The following is an 18,960-nucleotide window of genomic DNA, read 5'->3' as shown; positions in this document are numbered from 1 at the left end:
TTTTAAGTTCTGTACATTCTGATCTCTATCTGTAATGACACTAATTACTCACGCATGTTAGAATGTGTGCCGCATTTTCTCTATTAAGACTATAACAATAGGTAATCCACTTGGAAATAGTACTCGAGGAAGAATAACTCTTTGTAGACGTAAGGTGGCCAATCCTACTTTAAAATATGTTGACGATCTATCTAGGTCAGCATAAATAGGCCAAGACTGCTGCATGTGTCTATTAATACTATATAAACTCATTGCTGATACATAAGAAATAAAGCTAGGTAGTCCAATGAAATGTAAGGGTGCGATTTCCTTCTTAAAGTTAAAACATTGTTTAATTAGTGTGCAATGAATTGTCATTTTTCTGTTTTGCTTTGATACTTCAGGCTGAATTGTAACTTAGTTGGTCAGCTAAAATGATTTAAACTTAAATCATTTTTGTGACAGTGACTCGTGCTGGCAGTGAACTTTCACCTTCAGGATTTATTAAAAGGTTGTGCAGTAAAACCTATAATTAACTGAACAAAAGAAGTGGCTCAAATAAACAACAGTTATTAAATGTTTAGCTATGCATCACCTCTGACCTTGCACGACAGGCTTCACATAGCTCTGCAAAAGATAAGTCCTTACGGTAAAGGGTGTCTTTTCCAAAGCTCCCTGGCCTTGAGGGTTTGATAAACCGTTTTCTGTTTGCCCTCGGCGCCGTTCTCTCCTCCTCGACTGCTCTGCATGACCCTGGAGAACTCCATCTTCTCATCCCATGTGCCCGACAGCACATAGTGAGCCTTCCCGTCTTTATCCATCACTACCCCCGTCACCTTTAAACACAGGACACGCAGCTCAAAGTAACAAAAGCAGGGGGAAAAAAAAAAAAGAAGGAATTGCTATATAAAGGTGCTTCTGTGTCTTCCTGACCTTTCTGGCTACGTCTCGGGAAAAGTAGCTGTAGGGAGCAAACTTCAGGTGGCAGCGATCTCCTGTGGTGTGGTTTACTATGTCGATTTCTCCAGACTGAGGCGAAACAGAAAGAGTTAGTTAACACAAAAAAAGGAAATTATCTGCTTCATAACAACCAATTAAATGTAAATGTGTTAACACAGCAATATTCTACCAGCTAGATTTAATTAAATTTTTTCACTTTTTCACTACAGATATGTTTTTATATTTTCCACTGTAACAGGTTCCTTTGTTCACCAGTAGTCCAGGCTCAGTCTTGTTACAAAGACTGGTGGTTTACTGTGCTCAATGCTCCAACCTGGTGCTTAGCAGTGCCAATTGTGGAATAATTCTTAGGCCAAACTATATACGTATTTACATGGAGAAGAGAAAAAAAAACCCGGCAAACATTTTTGAATCTCTAGTTGAATCTTCTAGTTGCCATTAATGCAACAAAAATGGCCGCCCTCATTCAAACAGGCCTCAATAATCCCAGATTTCCACTTATAAATCAGTTTTATCAGTATATCATCAGCATAAATCTGCATTGTCTACTGATGGTGGTCAGAGGGCGCCAGTGTACGGCAGCCCCACTTCTGTCAGTGAGCCCCAGGGCAGCTGTGGCTACAATGTAGCTTGCCACTATCAGTGTGTGAGTGTGTGCGTGAATGAATGTAGTGTAAAGCGCGTTGGTAAAGTTTTCTGACTTGAATAAAGGCGCTATATAAGTACATGCCATTTACCATTTACCATAAATACAGAAAAACATAAATTCTATATTTCTATTCCTTTCCACAAGGTTATCAGATTTATACCAACACAAACCGAAGGTGAAAATGTCTTTAAAAAAACAAACATCTAGGCAGTTCAGTGAGTCAGATGATGATGAAGACATCACTTCTGCCAGCTGACAAACCTGGCATTTTACTAGCTAACTGGGTGTTGCCTCGGTTTCGAGGCCAACAATGGTGCCAACAGACAGGAATTGTAAGTCATCCCAGCAAACAAACCCAATAAACCGAGCTGAAATATTAAGTGTGCGGCCTTAACACTCCAGTAGGTAACTAGGCAGAACTTTTATGTGTGTTTTGCTGCTTGAACGCGAATTTCTGATTTTTGCAAGTATGGAACAAGTAAAGACCAGCAGGAATGTGTGTGTTTGTGTGTGTGGGCGGGAAAAGTCAGTTAGGCAGCTGTCAGCGACAAGACCATTTGGTCACGTTTTTTTTATTTTTATTTATTTTACAGATGCTATGAAAAAATGTAAAACTTTTACGCTTTCAGTAGCTCCAAAAATCACCCAGATGTGCTCAGTTTCTCAGTTTTTAAGAAATCCAATAAGGAATTATCAATACATTAAAAAAAGAATAATAACCACATTTATTTCTATTTGAAAATATCAAAATTATCCATTTAAGTTTACATAATTATAAATGCCCTGGGGTAAAACACTTTCAGTCAAGACCGAACCAGTTGTCATTTTTTTATGTTATAACCTTTGTGCAAAGTAGAAAGCTGAGGAAGTTGTAAACCCTGTGCAGCCTGGGGTGCTCAGTTTCATCAGCATCATCTATATTTCTCAAACAAAAGTCGCTTGAGGTGTTTTATTAAATTGAATAAGGTCTTTAAGTCTTAACTGCAAAGCAAAGGAAGAAAATTAAAAAGCAGATTTGGTTGGTAGTATAGAACTCAAAGAAAAACTCAAAGACTGACATTGACACTTTATAAAAAGATTTTGAAACTTATTTTTTGGGTTTTTTTTAATGCAAATGCTAAAAAGAAATGCAAAGGAACTAGTTCTTAAACAGTTTCATTTTTAGATTTACTTGGTAAAACATATCGGCCTGGTGTTAAACAATGAATATGCAGACAAGCATTGGTGTAAAATCTATCTGGCTGCAGGTCTCTAGTCTGTGTCTCTTCCACAGGCTATGAGAATATTCTAAAGAGAACAAAAAAACATAACCTGAATGATCAAAAGAAAAGACACAAAAGGTTTCTTATCCCCAGCTTGATTATTGTCACGCTAGAATCATTTCCTGATAACTCATTGAAAAACTGGTTCTCCAACAGTTTTATTTTTATTGGAACCATTGAACTGTTAAGTTCAAAGGTACAGTTTGGTACAGTAAATGGTGCAAAGGTCCCATTTAAGTTTCAACTTTTTTTTCTTTAATTTAGACAGGGTACCCAACACTCTCACCTGATCAATCCACAGCTTCCCAACTATGATGTTGTGCACTGTGGTGGTAACCTTCTTCCATGTGTAGTGATTGTTGCTCTTCTCAAAGATGGCATGAATTGTGCCTGTGGAGAAAATGAGTACAACAAAAAAGAAGACTAAGTATCCTATAACAACATTACTGACTAATAATACCCAGAAAAAAAGAACACAGGTGTGTCAGAAATTTTCCTAGTAACGTCAGATTATACAAAAAACACTACGTCCATTTGCTGTAGTCCTTTTGTTTTATCAACCATAGAAAAAATGCAGAAACTGAATCACACCCTGGACTAAACCCAACAACAACATCAGATTGTTATAAATCATCTCTCACCTAAGGGCATGATTGACAGGTATTTGCCTCTAAACTTGCTGGCAACAGTGATCTCCTGCCTGAGGGTCCACCCACGGTCAGAGATTGCGTGATGCGCCGCGGCAGGGGGGTGGTGACTCACCTGGTGAAGGAAATGAATCGATTTAAAAAATAATTCATATGGAGAAATTATGGGAGGTGGCTGTCTAGCTGGAGTTGAAGCACAATGACTATTATAAAACAAGCATTCAGTAAATCTACATCCTCAAAGAGATTAAAGAATTTCCTCCTATTATTCGATCGACTGCATGGCAACACAAAGCTTTAATCACTAACATTGTGTGCGTGACAATGCATGTTTTTCTTTTTTTTGTTGCTTACTTTTTTAGCTCTTTAGAAGCCATTGATAAAACAATGAAGGCTTTCACTGCTCGTCATATTCAACAATTCTGCATGATTATTTTCCTCTTATTTTACCCAAGTACCTGCTCACAGAGGGAGCGGTAGCCGCTCTCTCTCTGGCGGTCCAGCTCGAATGTCTCTCCCAGCAGAGGGTTGAAGGGTTTCCCCGTGCGGTACACTGTCGTGGAGTAGGCGGACACGCAGAAGGCCACCACGTAGCACATCTGCTCCAGGGAGCTGTGGCACTTGGCCGCCTTGTCCAGCAGCTCGTGATACTCAAGGTCCTCGGACAGCCGCTGCAGCATGGAGATGGGCTCGTTGAAGTTCACCTGGAGAGAAGCATTTCATACAAGTGAACAAATAGAGCATAGAGTTAAAGGCACACTGTGCAACATTTTTCAGTTAATTAATGTGTTCCATAACGTTTTGGATGATTAAATGAGTCATTTCAGGTTGAACAAAGGTATTCTCGGCCGCCCTGGTGGTCTGTGGGGGAAATACCGCACTTGCAATTGCAGGAGCACCGACCCGCACCCACAGGCTCAGAAGTCTCGCGAGAGTCGGTCTTGCTTTACGGCGAGAACTGCTACACCCCCCAGTTAAAAGCATGCTCGTTGCTAGCACAGTGGCGATCTTTGTGCAGTGCTGCTTTCACACCTGACGCAGCAAGAGCAGCAAAATCGCATCTGCTGCTTCATTTTTGCTGCTTGTACCAGTTAGTTCTGACGCGCGGCTGAAGCAGCTTTGCTGCTCTGGTTGCGCGGTGCAAAAGTGTGTCTGACGCGCGTTGGGCGGAGCTTCACTATCCTTTCTCTGCCTTGCAGCTATATTTGCTGTGATCAGTGGGAATAAAGTAGTTTTAATATGTTTGTAAGTGAGAAAATACACCTGAAATCGTAATCAGTGCAGTCAGTTCATTCAGATTATCATCCTGCCTTCCAATATTTTTTCAGACCCCCACATAGCAGCGGTGCGCCGACAGTAGGAATCCCTTCATCAGCAGCCTCTGGCCGGGTCGCCTCCTCGCGGTTCACCGCGGCAGCTGGTAGGTGTTTTTCATCTAAATAATCCAAACTGCAGGCAGCAGGATAATAAAAGCCAAAATATTCTGCCGGCAGATTTCTGCATTTTAAGTTAATTTAGGCGTCAATAAACTGTTTAGGAGGAGTGATCATAGCGCTCTGATCATCAGCGCTGTGTTTCTCTCCCTGCCAGCTCCCAGATCAGCTTCTCTGATTGGTTGACGTGGCGCGTCGAGCAGCAAAAATTCAATTTTTCCATCTCGAGCAGCAGCGCGTTTGCGGCGCGTCACGCGCGTCAGATGCTTAGTCATACGTTGCGTTAGCCTGTCTGCTAAGCTCAAAACAACCGCGCCTGGCTTGACGGAGAAACCAGGAGAACAGCTGTGCATATTTACGACAGTGCACTTTTACTTTCGCCCTCTGGGGGGAGCCTCGCTGGAAAATTAACACCGGTTGCATAGTGTACCTTTAAGTCCAAGGCTTCTTGAGCTGACAAGGAAACACAGCAAGTGACTTTTTATTTAGTTACCCTTGGTGAGACTCTTTAGAATAACTAGGAAAGGTCTGTCCTAAATCTTTTCAAGCCATGCTTGAAGCACCTTCACACAGTCCTGAATCTTAATTTTATTCAATCTGTTTTGAACATGTCTGCAGAGGTTTTATGCAAATTTGACGTTGCTTTCCATAGACATTTATCAAAATTTTGTGCCAGTATATTTCCAGTATATTTCCGGGTGGATCATTTAAATAAGTGGACCTGCTAACTGTCAATCATTCTAGTTATATGTTTACATAAAGACACCCTACATGCTCATTCAATTAGCTATATTTTTTCTGTGCATGCTCACTTTCAGGCATATATCTGTGGTGAGCTATAGTTCAAACCAGTCATTGAAACTCACCTTTCTCACCGCGGTTCTTTGAAAATGGCCATGGGTTGTAAGAGAAAATGGTCTACAAAGTGTATGAAAGGAAAGCTCTCCTCGCAAAGCATTATGGGATAATGCTGTCACAGTGGCCCGCTGTCGCTACCTGACAGTGGCAACTAATAACAAAGATGGCGCAGGTACCGCGCACTGGAGGAGGAGTTACGTGAGCAACTGGGAGCAAAAAGTGGCAATCATCTGTCCGAACGGTCAGTTAACTGAGTTGGCTATAAAGTCCAGTATATAGTCCCCGCTCTATATAGTGAATGAGGGATTTATGGGTTAGGGCGGACGTTTATACATGCTAAGTTTGTATGAGTGCTGCAAACAGCAACATTTAAACAGAGCATGCAAGACGAGAAATGGGCTTATGCATGTTCTCCCAGGCGTTGAATACGCGTTCCCTCTCGGGTGCGGGTACAGGGCTGTGTTTTTTAAAGTGGAGAGATTGGGTCTTTTAAAAATTCACAAAAATCCTCCACAATATTTTGAGGTCCCCCTCAACAGTTTTATAAAAAAACTGTTTCTGTTAAGTTTTTGTCATCCCTACTTGGCTGAGTCTCTTCAGCCAAACCCCTCTAGGGCTACCATAGCTCTATAAAAAACCGCAATAGAGCATTTCCATTTCTTTATAATTGTGTGTAATAAGCAAAATATGAAAATGATAACCAGACCTGCACTGGGATGGTAGCCAAAGAAGAAAACAAAGCCGTGAATCAGATCTCTAGTTCAAAATAAACTTCCTCATACCTCTTTTCAGACATAAGAACTAGTTTAAACATGTAGAAATTACAAATGTTTGTAATTGTATAGTTACTGGTTTGTCAGAAATAAAGTAATTTGTTCATTTATTAATGAATTTATTATTTTTATGTGTGGATTGTTTGCAGCCAAAAAGTGAATCCACTCCCCTGTTCCTAAATACCACACAATGCAACACTTCAACATGAACTGACAGACACTGAGCGAGGTTGGGCTATTAATTCCTGAGAGTCAGGGCTGCCTGACTCATAATTTTGCTGTGCCTTTGTGCTGAAAACACAAAATGTAAAAGCAACATGGAGAACTCCAGCCTTTAGAGGACAGTGAAGCAAAGTTAATTTAACAGTTTGTGGAAGCTCCACATGGCGATGGCAGATGTGGTTTTGAAGACGCCAAATGCATGAATGCATCATGAGCACTGATGTTCTTTTGGGCAAAGGAGATTCTATTATTGAGATGCAGTTTTACAAGTTTAGCGACACAATCTCCCCCAGAAAAAGGAGAGCAAAACTGAGCCTTTTAACTGGTTATGAAAATTAAAGTCCAATTTTCTAATAAGTCTGTCTCTTTAATGAATCACTTTAAAATGGATAAAATATATGAATCAAAAACAGCTTTTGATGTGCAGAAATATCTCAAATCAAGCAACATGCAAACCTTCAGCTGCATCCACATTTCATCAGTGTTACAGCATAGCCAATGTCTCAAAATTAAACAGCAGTTGAGAAAAATCTCTCCTTAGAAAGGACGAAATTCAATACAGAGACGTCAGGCATGATGACCTCCTTTGTATTTTAAATAAACAAGTCTTAATAACTCATTATTGAGCTACTCTATTCTGGTTCATAGTTTGACTCCTAAAGATTGTCACTGTGCCGGTTCTGCAGGAATGAGGATCAAAGCCTGTTGTTTAACAGGATTTTAACAGCTGAGCCGTGTGCCAAGAAATGTAAAAAGGCCCTGCGGCGTGTTTTAGTCCTAAGATCAGAATGTGTAAGAGTTTGTGCTATTGTCATAAAAATAAAGGCAACAAGGTCATACTGCTTCAGGCTGTTATGTTTAAACCTATAATCACCCTTATGGTCAATGTTAGTCATTGTTCAAGGCTTGATTTACTTAAATGTGTATTTAAAAGTTGATTGACTTGTGTCTTCTTTAAGCCATTGCTGGTTTATTTCTTACCGGATTTAACAGATAAAGCTTAAGTAAAACATAAAAAAAACATGTATAAGAATAATAAACTTAAAATCTAGCAGCTACTTATAGGCACTCAGTAGTTGCTTTGATTTGTTATTCTAATAAAATGTGTAAGAAATATTCTAGGGCAAAGTAAGTAATTCAAAACGGCATGTGTCAAAAAATGGGCCAAAATCAACAGAGTGGAACACGTGAACATGGAGGACAAGGGAAACTCAGACCCAAAACTGCTTGGTGACAGGATTATAAGTGCAGTAACATTACTAATCAAAGGAAGTGATATTTACATATATTAAAAAAGTATTTTTGTCATTTGCTTGAAATGACCTATATTTATGGTATAAATAGAATGACCGAGAGTGAACCTAAATTGTTTTTTGTGTTGTTTTTTTTTTTTAGTTGTTTCTAAACTTTATTTATATATTCTTTTTATTTTAAAGGAATAGTACACCCAAAACATGATTAGCCTTCATTTTCTACTCACCCCCATGCTGAACAACACTCTGGAGTACTTTTTTGATATCTCAAATGCATCTGGAGATCTGGGAGGCTTCTTGCTGTCTGCTGACATTCAAATAATGGAGGTCTATGGTGCCCGAGACAGAAAGGTCCATAAAAGTCCACAAAAAACGTGTCAATATTCCTCCATACTGCTCGTCCAATGTATTCCAAGTGTCCTGAGTGGGTAGCATCCAGAATTTACTCGAAACGAAGTCATATAGAATGTTTTTAGAGCATAAACAGTAGTGTATAGGATTTCCTAAAAGCGAGTTCACGACTCTACGGAAACCGCGGCAGACCAAACGAGATAAAAGTGCGCATTCAGCTCGGCAAAGAACTCATGCTCTTCCTCAACACTGAAGTCCTCAGACATTTTTCTTTCGTTGTTTCTTTCTTTGCACAGGTAAACAGCACTTTTCTTCTTCTACGCTTGCATTATTGGCAGAGCAGACGCTGAATGCGCACTTTCATCTGGTTTGGTCTGCCGCGGTTTCCGTAGACTCGTGATCGCGCAGGTGCGCGCTTTCAGGAAATCCTATACACTACTGTTTATGCTCTAAAAACATTCTAAATGACTTTGTTTCGAGTAAATTCTGGATGCTACCCACTCAGGACACTTGGAATACATTGGACGAGCAGTATGGAGGAATATTGACACGTTTTTTGTGGACTTTTATGGACCTTTCTGTCTCGGGCACCATAGACCTCCATTATTTGAATGTCAGCAGACAGCAAGAAGCCTCCCAGATCTCCAGATGCATTTGAGATATCAAAAAAGTACTCCAGGGTGTTGTTCAGCATGGGGGTGAGTAGAAAATGAAGGCTAATCATGTTTTGGGTGTACTATTCCTTTAATGGATGTTTTAGTGTTTAGCTGTGTTCTGCTCTTTTCTTCAGCTGTGGCTCTAAAGCCGGGCGTACACTGTGCGATTTTTTCAATAGTGGAACGCAGCTACAGCTCACACTGTACGAATAAAGCACAGGGTGAGTTCAAAGCTCACAATGTATGTGAGCTTTGAACTCATGCGATCTACCTGCTCACACCGCAGGACTAAAAAGCACGTCGGACTCAGCTCCGCAGTGAGATGGAGCTGCTCTGCCTCGTCTATCCGAAGCCAAACAAATAGAAGGGGAATATGAAGCTCACTAGAGTGAAACACGCTGCCTTCGTAATTTCTTCAATTTGTGCTGAAAGCCCTAAAAAGAAAAGGCGACGATAATTTGAAAAAAAGACATGACTGACAAACGTGGTTACTACGGTCTTTCAGTTTTACAGACAGAACTACATTTCACTCACTGCATCTCTGCCATGCTGCTGTGTTTACATCTGAGAGGAAGAAGAAAAAGAAGAATCCTTGTTTGAGCATGATTTTCTCCCAACCTCACGATTCCTGATAGGGAGGTGGCCATGATAGGCTGATCGCCCCTCGTAATCCCCCGATCAGGCATAAAGTTGGCCCGATCGAAAGATTCGAAAGACAGGACTGGAAAATCGCCCCGATAAAAATCGCACAGTGTACGCCGGGCTTTATAAGGCACTCTATAAATAAAGCGGCTATAACTGCTTTGGCCTGTAGCTTCTCTGCACGTTCAGCTTAATTCAAAAACTTTGACTTTTTTTTTTTCTTTGAATGAGCAAAATGATTACAGATCAAATTAAATTAACTGAGGAGCACCTGGGTGTGATACCGTGTCCCACAGATGAGTAGAAATATCTGATAAACATCCTTCAAGTGGAGCATGGTTATAATATTGGTTTATCGCACAGAGAAGAAAATAACCAACTTCTTCCTTCTCGTCTGTGCCAACGCCCTGTGCACTTCCTTTCAAGTATTTCATATGAAGAAAATTATTTTGTCAATTTATTACCTCTCTGGTTTTCCCCTGAACTATAAAAGCTGATGCCAGTTTAGTGTAATTAATTACTCACTGGCATTGGTATCTTGGACAGATCTTTGCCGATGCAATTCTTCATGATGCTCCAGAGGTTCAGAGAGTAGTTGGGCTTGTCTGGGATGCGCGTTCGTCTCTTCCTCAGCGGCACCAGCTCCTGTGAAGGGGACTCCTGGTTCATTGCCAGAGGCTCCTCATTGAGCTGCGCGCAGGAAACGTCTCTGATTAAATTGAGTTTTTCATGTTGGTGCAAAAGACACCGAAGCAAGAAATGAAGACCTACCGACTGATCATCTGAACACATGTCACTATTCAAACCACTCGCATTGCTGCTTGAACGTCTGAAAGAAATGGAAAAAAAAGAAATGTTGTATAAGTGATTCATTAGTTGGATGTTTCTAAGCACTTTAAGCTACAAAAGGAAAAACAGATAAATAAATCTAATTTCACTATTTTAACAATTCTCTAATATCTATGCAGCAGTAAGAATTAGTTTTGATCTTCTGTTAACAACAACTCGGAAGTTATAAACACTTACATGCAAGACAAAATACAAAGAAAGGAGGAAATATGTTTGATAAATCTGTGATGTGCTTGAAGAAAGGGACACTGACTTGTGAAACTGAGGGTCTGCAGGTACGGTTATGAACTCAGGTGCGTCCTCCATAGCATCGAAAAACTCGTTATCGTCATCCTCGTCGCTGGCCTCACCTTTTCCAGGCCCAGCAGCGCCTGGAAAAAACAATTGGCTCATTTTTTCTTTCACTTCAATGGAAAACGGTAAGGATTCAGCTCAGTACCACCTGCTGTCATCAAGGGAACTCTAACGTGTATACCACCATTACGTTATGTGGGATTAATGGTAGGGAGCAGACAGCAGGCGAGTTTAAATGTGATGTTATAGAAGTTTTAAAGTGAAAATGCTTAGAAATGCAACATAAAAATGCATTTGTTTAAGTTAATTATCATGTATGAATCATCAGTTTGCTGATTGAGGATTTCTGGCAAAGCCAGATTTAAGAGGCTATGATGAGTGAGCAACAGAAAGAGAAACAAATAAGTGTGATCCACTGTGAGTCACCCTCACCTTTATTGTCCGCACTGCTGTGAGCCTGCGAAGCCCCTCTGAAAGCTCGCTCCAGGTGATTGTGCTGTTTGGCCAATTGCTCCAAGGCCTCCTCCAGCCGGACCCTCTGCTCTCGTTCGGCTTGCAAGGCTTTCTGCCATCGCTTGCTGTGAGTCTGTGCCAGGGTCAGGAAGTCCCTGCAGGCCTGGGGGCAATACACAGAATACACAAAATAAAAAGAGGTTGATATAAAAAAAAAAAAGGAGGGATATTTTTGGTTTTATCAAACAAAAAATATTATAAGACAGGTCAGCTTTAGTGTATAATAAGTTATTATTAAGTGTTTTATGCAGCTTTAGGAGTGGCATTATAAAGAAAAAATTTTTGTTTTTTGTTAATTAAGCAAATAATATGAATTACCACAATCCTTTTATCATAACATCTTCATAGATTGAGCGGGTGACACTTACATTAATCATAGCATTAGAAGTTATACGGAACAGCGTGGCTCTTTCTGTCACCTGACGAATTTTATCCCCAGCTTCTCCGGTCAGCCGTAAACTGTCCAGTTCAGATAAAGACCTGAAATACAAAAGCATCAAGACAGATTTACTAAAAGGATTGTATTCTGTTTAAGGTTTAAGGCTTAGTAAATTAATTCAGTCAGAAGTAAAACTGGAAAAACAAAGTCTGAGTGATGCTGTCTGTAAGGTGATGAGCTGTGTTACACTGACCTCTGCAGGGCAGAGCCGTGCTTTGAGATCAGATCGTTGCAGGTGCTGAGATCCTCCACTTTACTGCCAAGCGTTCTGAGTGTGGACTGGACCTCCGAGTTCTGGGAACCCCCACCCTGTCCTCCGCCCACTGATGATGAGGGGAAGTCGTCACCCGAGTCGTCTGTTTACGATTAGAGCAAATTTAGGAAAAAAAAAAAAGATTTTATGACTTGTAAGGATGCAAAGATAGCAACAAAAAAAAAAGAAACTGGACTTAAAATTTAACTTAGGGGAGTTAGATGTTAAATATGAATGCAACATAATCATAAAAACATTAAAATAGAAAAAAAGGGGATAAAAGTAAATATAATTTATGACATGTCTTTTTTGACCACAAGGGGGAGCTTTGACCTCTAAATTACCTTATTAAGTACAAAGCTCACTCATGGGTCACAGTTTAAGACAAAGTATTTTAATAAGTTGAACGTAGTTTTATTGGAATTTTCTAAAGTGACAGACCAACAAAAATGTATGGATAACTGAGGAGCGGATGAAAAAAAAAGTGAATTTCAAAACTTAATCACAACTAAAGTTCTAAAAAAGTATGTAGAACAATTATTCTCAGCCTCCTTCACAAATGAAAAGAGCAAAGGAAAGCCAATTTGAGGAGAGGAGTCCTTTATTGTTGCTTTGTGTTTTGTTTTTTTAACAATGAGATAAATTATCAGCTATGTATCATTTAAGCCGCTTATCCTTCATCAATCTAAAAATGTGTTCTCTTCATCCTCCAGAAGGTTTATTTCTTAACTCAAACAAGGACCCGCAGTGTTTCCATCTCACTAATAGTTGTGTGATGGGTTAAGAAACGGTGCGAATATGCAGGCTGAAAACGTGTGCACAGACGTGCCGGTCACAGTTCGCTCAAATATGTGGGGGGAATTGAGGGTCTCAAAGTGCAGTTTTCATTTGAAGCATTTGTGATGCTAATAATTAATATTTACATCTTAAATTCTAATGGAGTAGAGCTTTGACTATAAAGAAGCTTTTCCTAAAACATGTCTACTCCTGCTTTACTAAAAGTCATGAAGAAAGAAGCAAGACAAGCGTCTTCTATAATCATTTATTAAAAAAATTATTAACTGATAAGATGCCTGGCTTTCTCAAAAGTAAAAGATCTAAATAAATAATTTAAGGGCTTCTTTAACCTTCAAACTTAAGATATACATCCTGCAAAATGGGCAAAATGTAGCCAAAAAACAGAACAAAAAATGGAACACAGATAACACACTAATCTGTTTGCAGTGTTGGGCAAGCTACTTGTCCATTGTAGTGAGCTAAGCTATCAGTTACTCAGCAATAAATTAAGCTTCACTACACAAAAGCTACCACCTAAAGAATTATAGCAAGCTAAGTTACACTAATGTGTTAAAAGTAGCTTAACTACATCAGAAGCTACTTAACGTTGTACCAACCTAATATCAATTCAAAATGAGTCTGACACACTGGTTAAAATATTTATTAAAGATCAGCCAATGACATAACACATTGCTTTATGATCAGCATATTAAAATAAAAACTAAAGTAATTACTAGTAGACAAACTAGTAAACAATCTGCTGTTATTAGAACCAAATTAAAGTTACTGTGTAGTGTTCTACACATCGAGACATGGCTATGAGTTTGCATTCAATGGACATCTCTAGGGAAAACGAAACCCTACAAAAGACCTCAATTAAACAGTTGATTCAAGTAACAAACAAAACTGTTTACAAAAGAAGGTGAAAAAATAAAGAAGCTAATTAAGAGATACATATATATATATATGTCTCACCATATAATTTAATTTCTACCTACATATTTATTCATTGTATTTTTGGAGGCAATAATTAAATGCTTATTTATTTATTTATTGAGCATTTATTTATTTATGTATTTATTTTATATACGGTAGAGCTGTTCCTCCATAAAAAATGTTATCTGTGCAAAGCCTAAAAACAGATTTATGTAAACATCCTGTCAGGTAAACTAGGCCATGAAAATACAATATCGAAGTTTCACTACTGCTGTCTAATTAGAGTATCTTAGTGGCACATAGATATGGGAGAATTATCCTGCCATAATGCAAGAGCACATAACTTCAATTAGAGAAAAGAATTTCATCTTCTTGCTCTCAAAACTTATAATGCTCACACTCAAAACATGCGCTCTCTCTCAAATCTTTTCTCTTCTCTCTCAAATCTTTGTTTCTTCTCTCAGATTTAATGCTTCTTGCACAGATATTTTCTCCTCTCGCTCGCTTCCTTCTCCCCGCGCACAAACCGCGCTCTGTTTGAGTCTCAGATATGCTCGCAAACCCGTAGACTCTGCTTGCGGATTTGTTTTGCTCTCTCTCAGACTGTAGTTGGATCGTCGCCTAGCAACCTTTCCAGCCAATAGAACGACAGCCTCGGAAAGGGTGCGCTTGTTTAACCCTACTGAGTGTGCCTGTGCTACTACGCCGCTTATAAGAGCGCCAGCTGAAACTGCTATTTACAGTAGTTTTGTGGCTGATTGTTGTTTAGAAATAGAAAACCTGGTTTCATTTCTTAGTTATGCCCTGGATTTTGTAGCGTTTGTGGACGCTACGTCGCTACTTGATCAAAACAATAACGTCCCTACAGGAAAGTTACTTGATAAATAAAGCAGCGACGCTACGGTCAAGCTACTGGAAAATGTAGTTAAACTAATAGCTTCGCTACATGTAGCGGCGCTACTGCCCATCACTGTCTGTTTGGTGCAAAATATAAAACGGAAACAGACTGTACTTCATTTTTTTTTTTTTTTGAAACAAAAGAACATTGATTTAGAACAATTCAAAATCTTAGTTCACCCGGACAAAATTATTAGGGTCCATCTAAAAAAAAAGTGTGAGCATAATTCCATCACCACCATGTTTTCAGGGTATGATATTACTAAATCTGGGCTTTGAGAAGTTCACGGCAGCCCGAATGTTCCTGTGACATTAATCCAGACATTTAAGAAACTAGAGGATGCTGCTGCATGCAAAATGCCCCCTATACTAACTTTTTAAGTGCTGTCATCAGCCTGAGTTAAACTGTCCATCATAGTGAAACAGTTTATTCCCTGTGCCACAAACCCTGGCTTCCTCCACACAGATATGTTTGCCAACAAGTGACACAGCAAACATCATAACACATCAAATTGCTAGATTAAAAGCAAGAAAAAATCTATATGGGCTATATTTTTGATCTTGACTAACCCCTAACCTATATTCAGATGATCTAAAAAGAAGTTAGAAGGTGAAAATATGAGAATATTTTTGGACCACATCTTGTGATTACATTTGAGTGTTACAGAGGTCCTTCACAGCCCCCTATCCTCCTGACTACTGGATACATCTCTTTTATGCACTAGAAAAATGATCCACAAATGAGTAAAAAATATTATTAAATTAATTTTATTTACCCTTAATTTGAGTAGGTAAATAAGATGACCTGCCAATGGAATTAGTACTTTGAACTTGAAATAAGATATTTAGACAAAATGGACTTGAAATAAGACAATGTAATTGTGTTTTCTTATTTTAAATGTAAATTGTCTTGTTCAATTGCAAAATGTCTCTTTTACTTTCTCAATTCAAGAACAAGTGCACTTATTTTAAGAAAAAATGACCTATCTAAATTCTGTTTTTTTTTCAGTGTGGCATGCCTCAACCATCAGCATGCTATGCAGCTCTTAAGGGCCATAGTGCTGTTTAAAAACTCTAAGAGAATGGATTAAAAACTTGCTTTTCTGGATATCCTGGTGTGATAATGCTTTCCCTTGGTTTCATTAAAGTAGTAACACATTTGTTACCATTATGATTGTTGAGCCACAGATGTAAGATATTTCTTACAAATCCATTGTAAACAATTTTCAAAGGGCATAGGAGCAAGGAGCTTAAATAGTTAGAGGGAAGTTAGCTGCTCACGCTAGCATTGCCATGGACATTAGCAGAGCGTGGCAGTATACATTTATATATATAGCGTCACATTTTATTAGCAGAAAAGGATATTCACATTGCTCTATTCGTCTTTGATCATGCAAACGAAACGTTAACCTCTATAAACAGTAGATATGAGTCAGCTGAAAAGGTCTTTAATTAATCCTCTCAATCAGTAAGCTTTTTCTTGTGTAGTTAGGTCTGTCACAGATTTGCATGTATTTTGTATGGACCAAACTACTGGAAGCTCTTTGCAACAACTGGCTTTTCCTTCTGGTGAGGCAACTCGCCTATCTCCATGGCTCTGGTGCTGGAAGCCTGCTCCAGGCCAGACTAATACTACAGTCACACTGGACTTTGGGCAGCAAAAAAAACACCTGCTGCCTTATATTTTTATGTTTTTACATATTAAGGTCAGACGCGCGTCAAGAGCGTCCTTGATGATCCTGAAACGTTTCTAGTTAAGTGTGTCCAGATGCTTGTGCTGCTCCTGTGTTCAACGGGAGAGTGCGGTTTTGCTAGATTTGCTATGATAAGTGGGTAAAAAAGTAGTTTTAATATATATTTTGAAGCTAGAAAGTATTTGGAGTAAAATATTATTTCGCTATCGGAGCCGCTCATAAACCAATGTACCAACAATGTTTCAGGTTTGGCAGAAAGGTCTTTCATAGATTATGTCATGTGTTGAGTAGATCAGAACAATAAAAGTTCAGGCTTGACTTTAAATTTTAATTGTTAAAAGATCATTAACAAGGGACAATTCATTAAAAGCTAACAAAAGTAGCGGGCGGGGTCCTCTTTCTATCCTTGTATAATGATTGGACATTAACTTTGTCACTAGAGTTCAAGTTGTGACAGTTATTCTTGTCTCTCAAGAGTTGTTGGTTCTGAATTATCCCGCCCTAAGCAAATCACTACGTGTTGAAGGAGCAAGTGGGCAGGGAACACTGTTTTAGACACAAAGGCCAGATTGCAACAAATGTGCAGTAAATTTTCAAAACAATGCCCAGAACATCTAGAAAGCACTACAAGACAACTAATATAAAAAAATGATTTTGGGGTTAATTTTCTTTTAAGCATCTTTTATCTAAAGTAAAAACTACACTACGTATACACCCCAAACCTGGATAATGTCATTCCAAACTAATACTGGAATATTTTAAAAACAGTTTCTGTTTTTTTAGAAAGCTTTCCTTTTGATGATTTCAGTCCTTTATTTTTCATATATGTCGAAGCAGACCCAGTAAAACTCAAAAACTGCAACTTTGAGAGACATCAACGCAATATTATATTATTCTGTACCAGGGGTGAGTATTGGCATGGAGACATGCCACAATACTTTGGTCACAATCTGTGGTGTCAAAAGTACACACATGTGTTACTTCAGTAGAAGTATAGATACTGCAGTTTAAAAATACTCTGGTAAAAGTTGAAGTATCAATTTGACCTCTTTACTCAAGTAAAAATAAAAAAGTATGTGCTCTAAAAACTACCTAAAATATAAAAGTATAAAGTAACCTTTAAGAAAAAAAAACAGCCAGATGCCACTATATGAACTGAAAGCTCAATTTTATGACTATTTCGAAAAGATATTGAAGATATTGATCATTTCCTTATCCTTGTATCGATGTTGTTTGGGGTTCAAGTCAGTCCACGTCTTCCACTATGAATACCTTAACTACAGAGATGGTGCTGCCCTACACAGCAAAAGGGCTCTACAGCTCTATCTGCCAAAGTGGCATTGCAGAGGTAAACCATTTTACCTTCATTGTTTAAGGTAAAAATGTTTTGTTATTTTAAAATCGATATTAGGAACTGAAAGATCGATATTATATTGGGCACCGAAAAATCACGATATATCCCCAAATCTATTTTTTCTATAACCACAACAGAATTTTTAAAAGTCATTTTAAGGTTTTTGAAAACCTCACCTTATTAGCAAAAATTAAGGTCTATTATAGTGTTGTTGTTTTTTGTATCTAGACCACTAACAAACAGTCCGGGAAATATTTTTTTTTTAAAACATAGAGAAGAGGTTTATTGAACATTTGGTTTCTGACACGTATTCTTCAGAAAAGGGGTGAAGCAGTGACATACTGATTGTGTCCTGAGGAGGACAGATAGGAAACATAAGGAGAATCAAAAGTAATTGGGTAAAGAAAGAACTACAACAAATCTCTGAATAACTAACTGGTCTTTTGCAGTGTGAGAGAGGAGCTTGTGATTCACACAAGAGCTGAAATGGGAGTTTGATGTTTGTGTTTTTAACTAGGCCCTAACTTCTAGTAGAAGAGCCAAACCCACACCGATAGACATCGCTTTTAGTCATTTTATTATTATTATGGTATCAATAATACCATTGTGTTTTTCTTGTTTGTTTTTTCTGAAGTAGTTCTACTCTGGTCTAGATGTATAAAAAGCACTCAAATTAACTTTATTGAACTTTCAAAAATCAGACAAAGTGTTCATAAATACCAAATGGTTTAAATTATTCCTTTGTTAGTGTATAATATTATAATCCATGTTTAAAGTGTCTGAGTGTAAATCTGAATACTGCAAATTGTAGCTCCTGGGTTCAACAGTAAAAACACTTATGCGTAGCAGAGAAGCTCCGGCCTGTTGTACTGAAATTGGACAGCTTTCAGCCTTACTGATGTCATTAAGTGATGGAAATGCACATTTGATGCTAGTCAAACTGGGACTTAGGGTTGTATCATGTATAAATAATTTGAAAAAGAATAAATACTCAAAATTGTTCTATGTTGAGATTGAAAAACGAACAATTTTTGCCTCAATAAATGTATTTTAATGCCTGAATTGTTTGGCATTTTCTTATTCCATCTGCACTATCAGGAAATCCCTATTTTAAATGGACCATGGATAAACAACCAGCTCCCTTTTCCTAAGAGGCCAGAACACACTGAACCAAAATTTAACTCCGGGCCGACAGAATCGGGTCAGATGAGGTCATGGCATTTAGCACTCATTGACAGCCAATGGGGATGATCACACCAGACACGATTT

At 38.6% G+C, this 18,960-nt stretch overlaps 1 protein-coding gene across 3 annotated transcripts in view; it reads right to left on the bottom strand.

The window, feature by feature from the left end:
- Positions 1-18,960, bottom strand: part of LOC119799304 (oxysterol-binding protein 1-like) — a 32,471-nt gene that overhangs the window by 2,676 nt on the left and 10,835 nt on the right. For all 3 annotated transcript variants that reach the window (XM_038309136.1, XM_038309138.1, XM_038309137.1), the window contains exons 4-14: positions 11,974-12,136; positions 11,710-11,821; positions 11,261-11,444; positions 10,788-10,905; positions 10,457-10,514; positions 10,211-10,375; positions 3,956-4,201; positions 3,492-3,612; positions 3,137-3,240; positions 913-1,008; positions 628-815 (exon numbers count right to left, since the gene is read on the bottom strand). In XM_038309136.1, coding sequence (XP_038165064.1) covers positions 628-815; positions 913-1,008; positions 3,137-3,240; positions 3,492-3,612; positions 3,956-4,201; positions 10,211-10,375; positions 10,457-10,514; positions 10,788-10,905; positions 11,261-11,444; positions 11,710-11,821; positions 11,974-12,136 — 1,555 coding nt within the window. The remainder of the gene's footprint in view (positions 1-627; positions 816-912; positions 1,009-3,136; positions 3,241-3,491; positions 3,613-3,955; positions 4,202-10,210; positions 10,376-10,456; positions 10,515-10,787; positions 10,906-11,260; positions 11,445-11,709; positions 11,822-11,973; positions 12,137-18,960) is intronic.

Source organism: Cyprinodon tularosa, unplaced genomic scaffold, assembly GCF_016077235.1.
Source record: "Cyprinodon tularosa strain WSP-4 unplaced genomic scaffold, ASM1607723v1 ctg658, whole genome shotgun sequence".
NCBI classification, from domain to species: domain Eukaryota; kingdom Metazoa; phylum Chordata; class Actinopteri; order Cyprinodontiformes; family Cyprinodontidae; genus Cyprinodon; species Cyprinodon tularosa.
The sequence above is the reverse complement of the archived record's forward strand: the minus strand, read 5'-3'. Positions and strand labels throughout refer to the sequence as shown.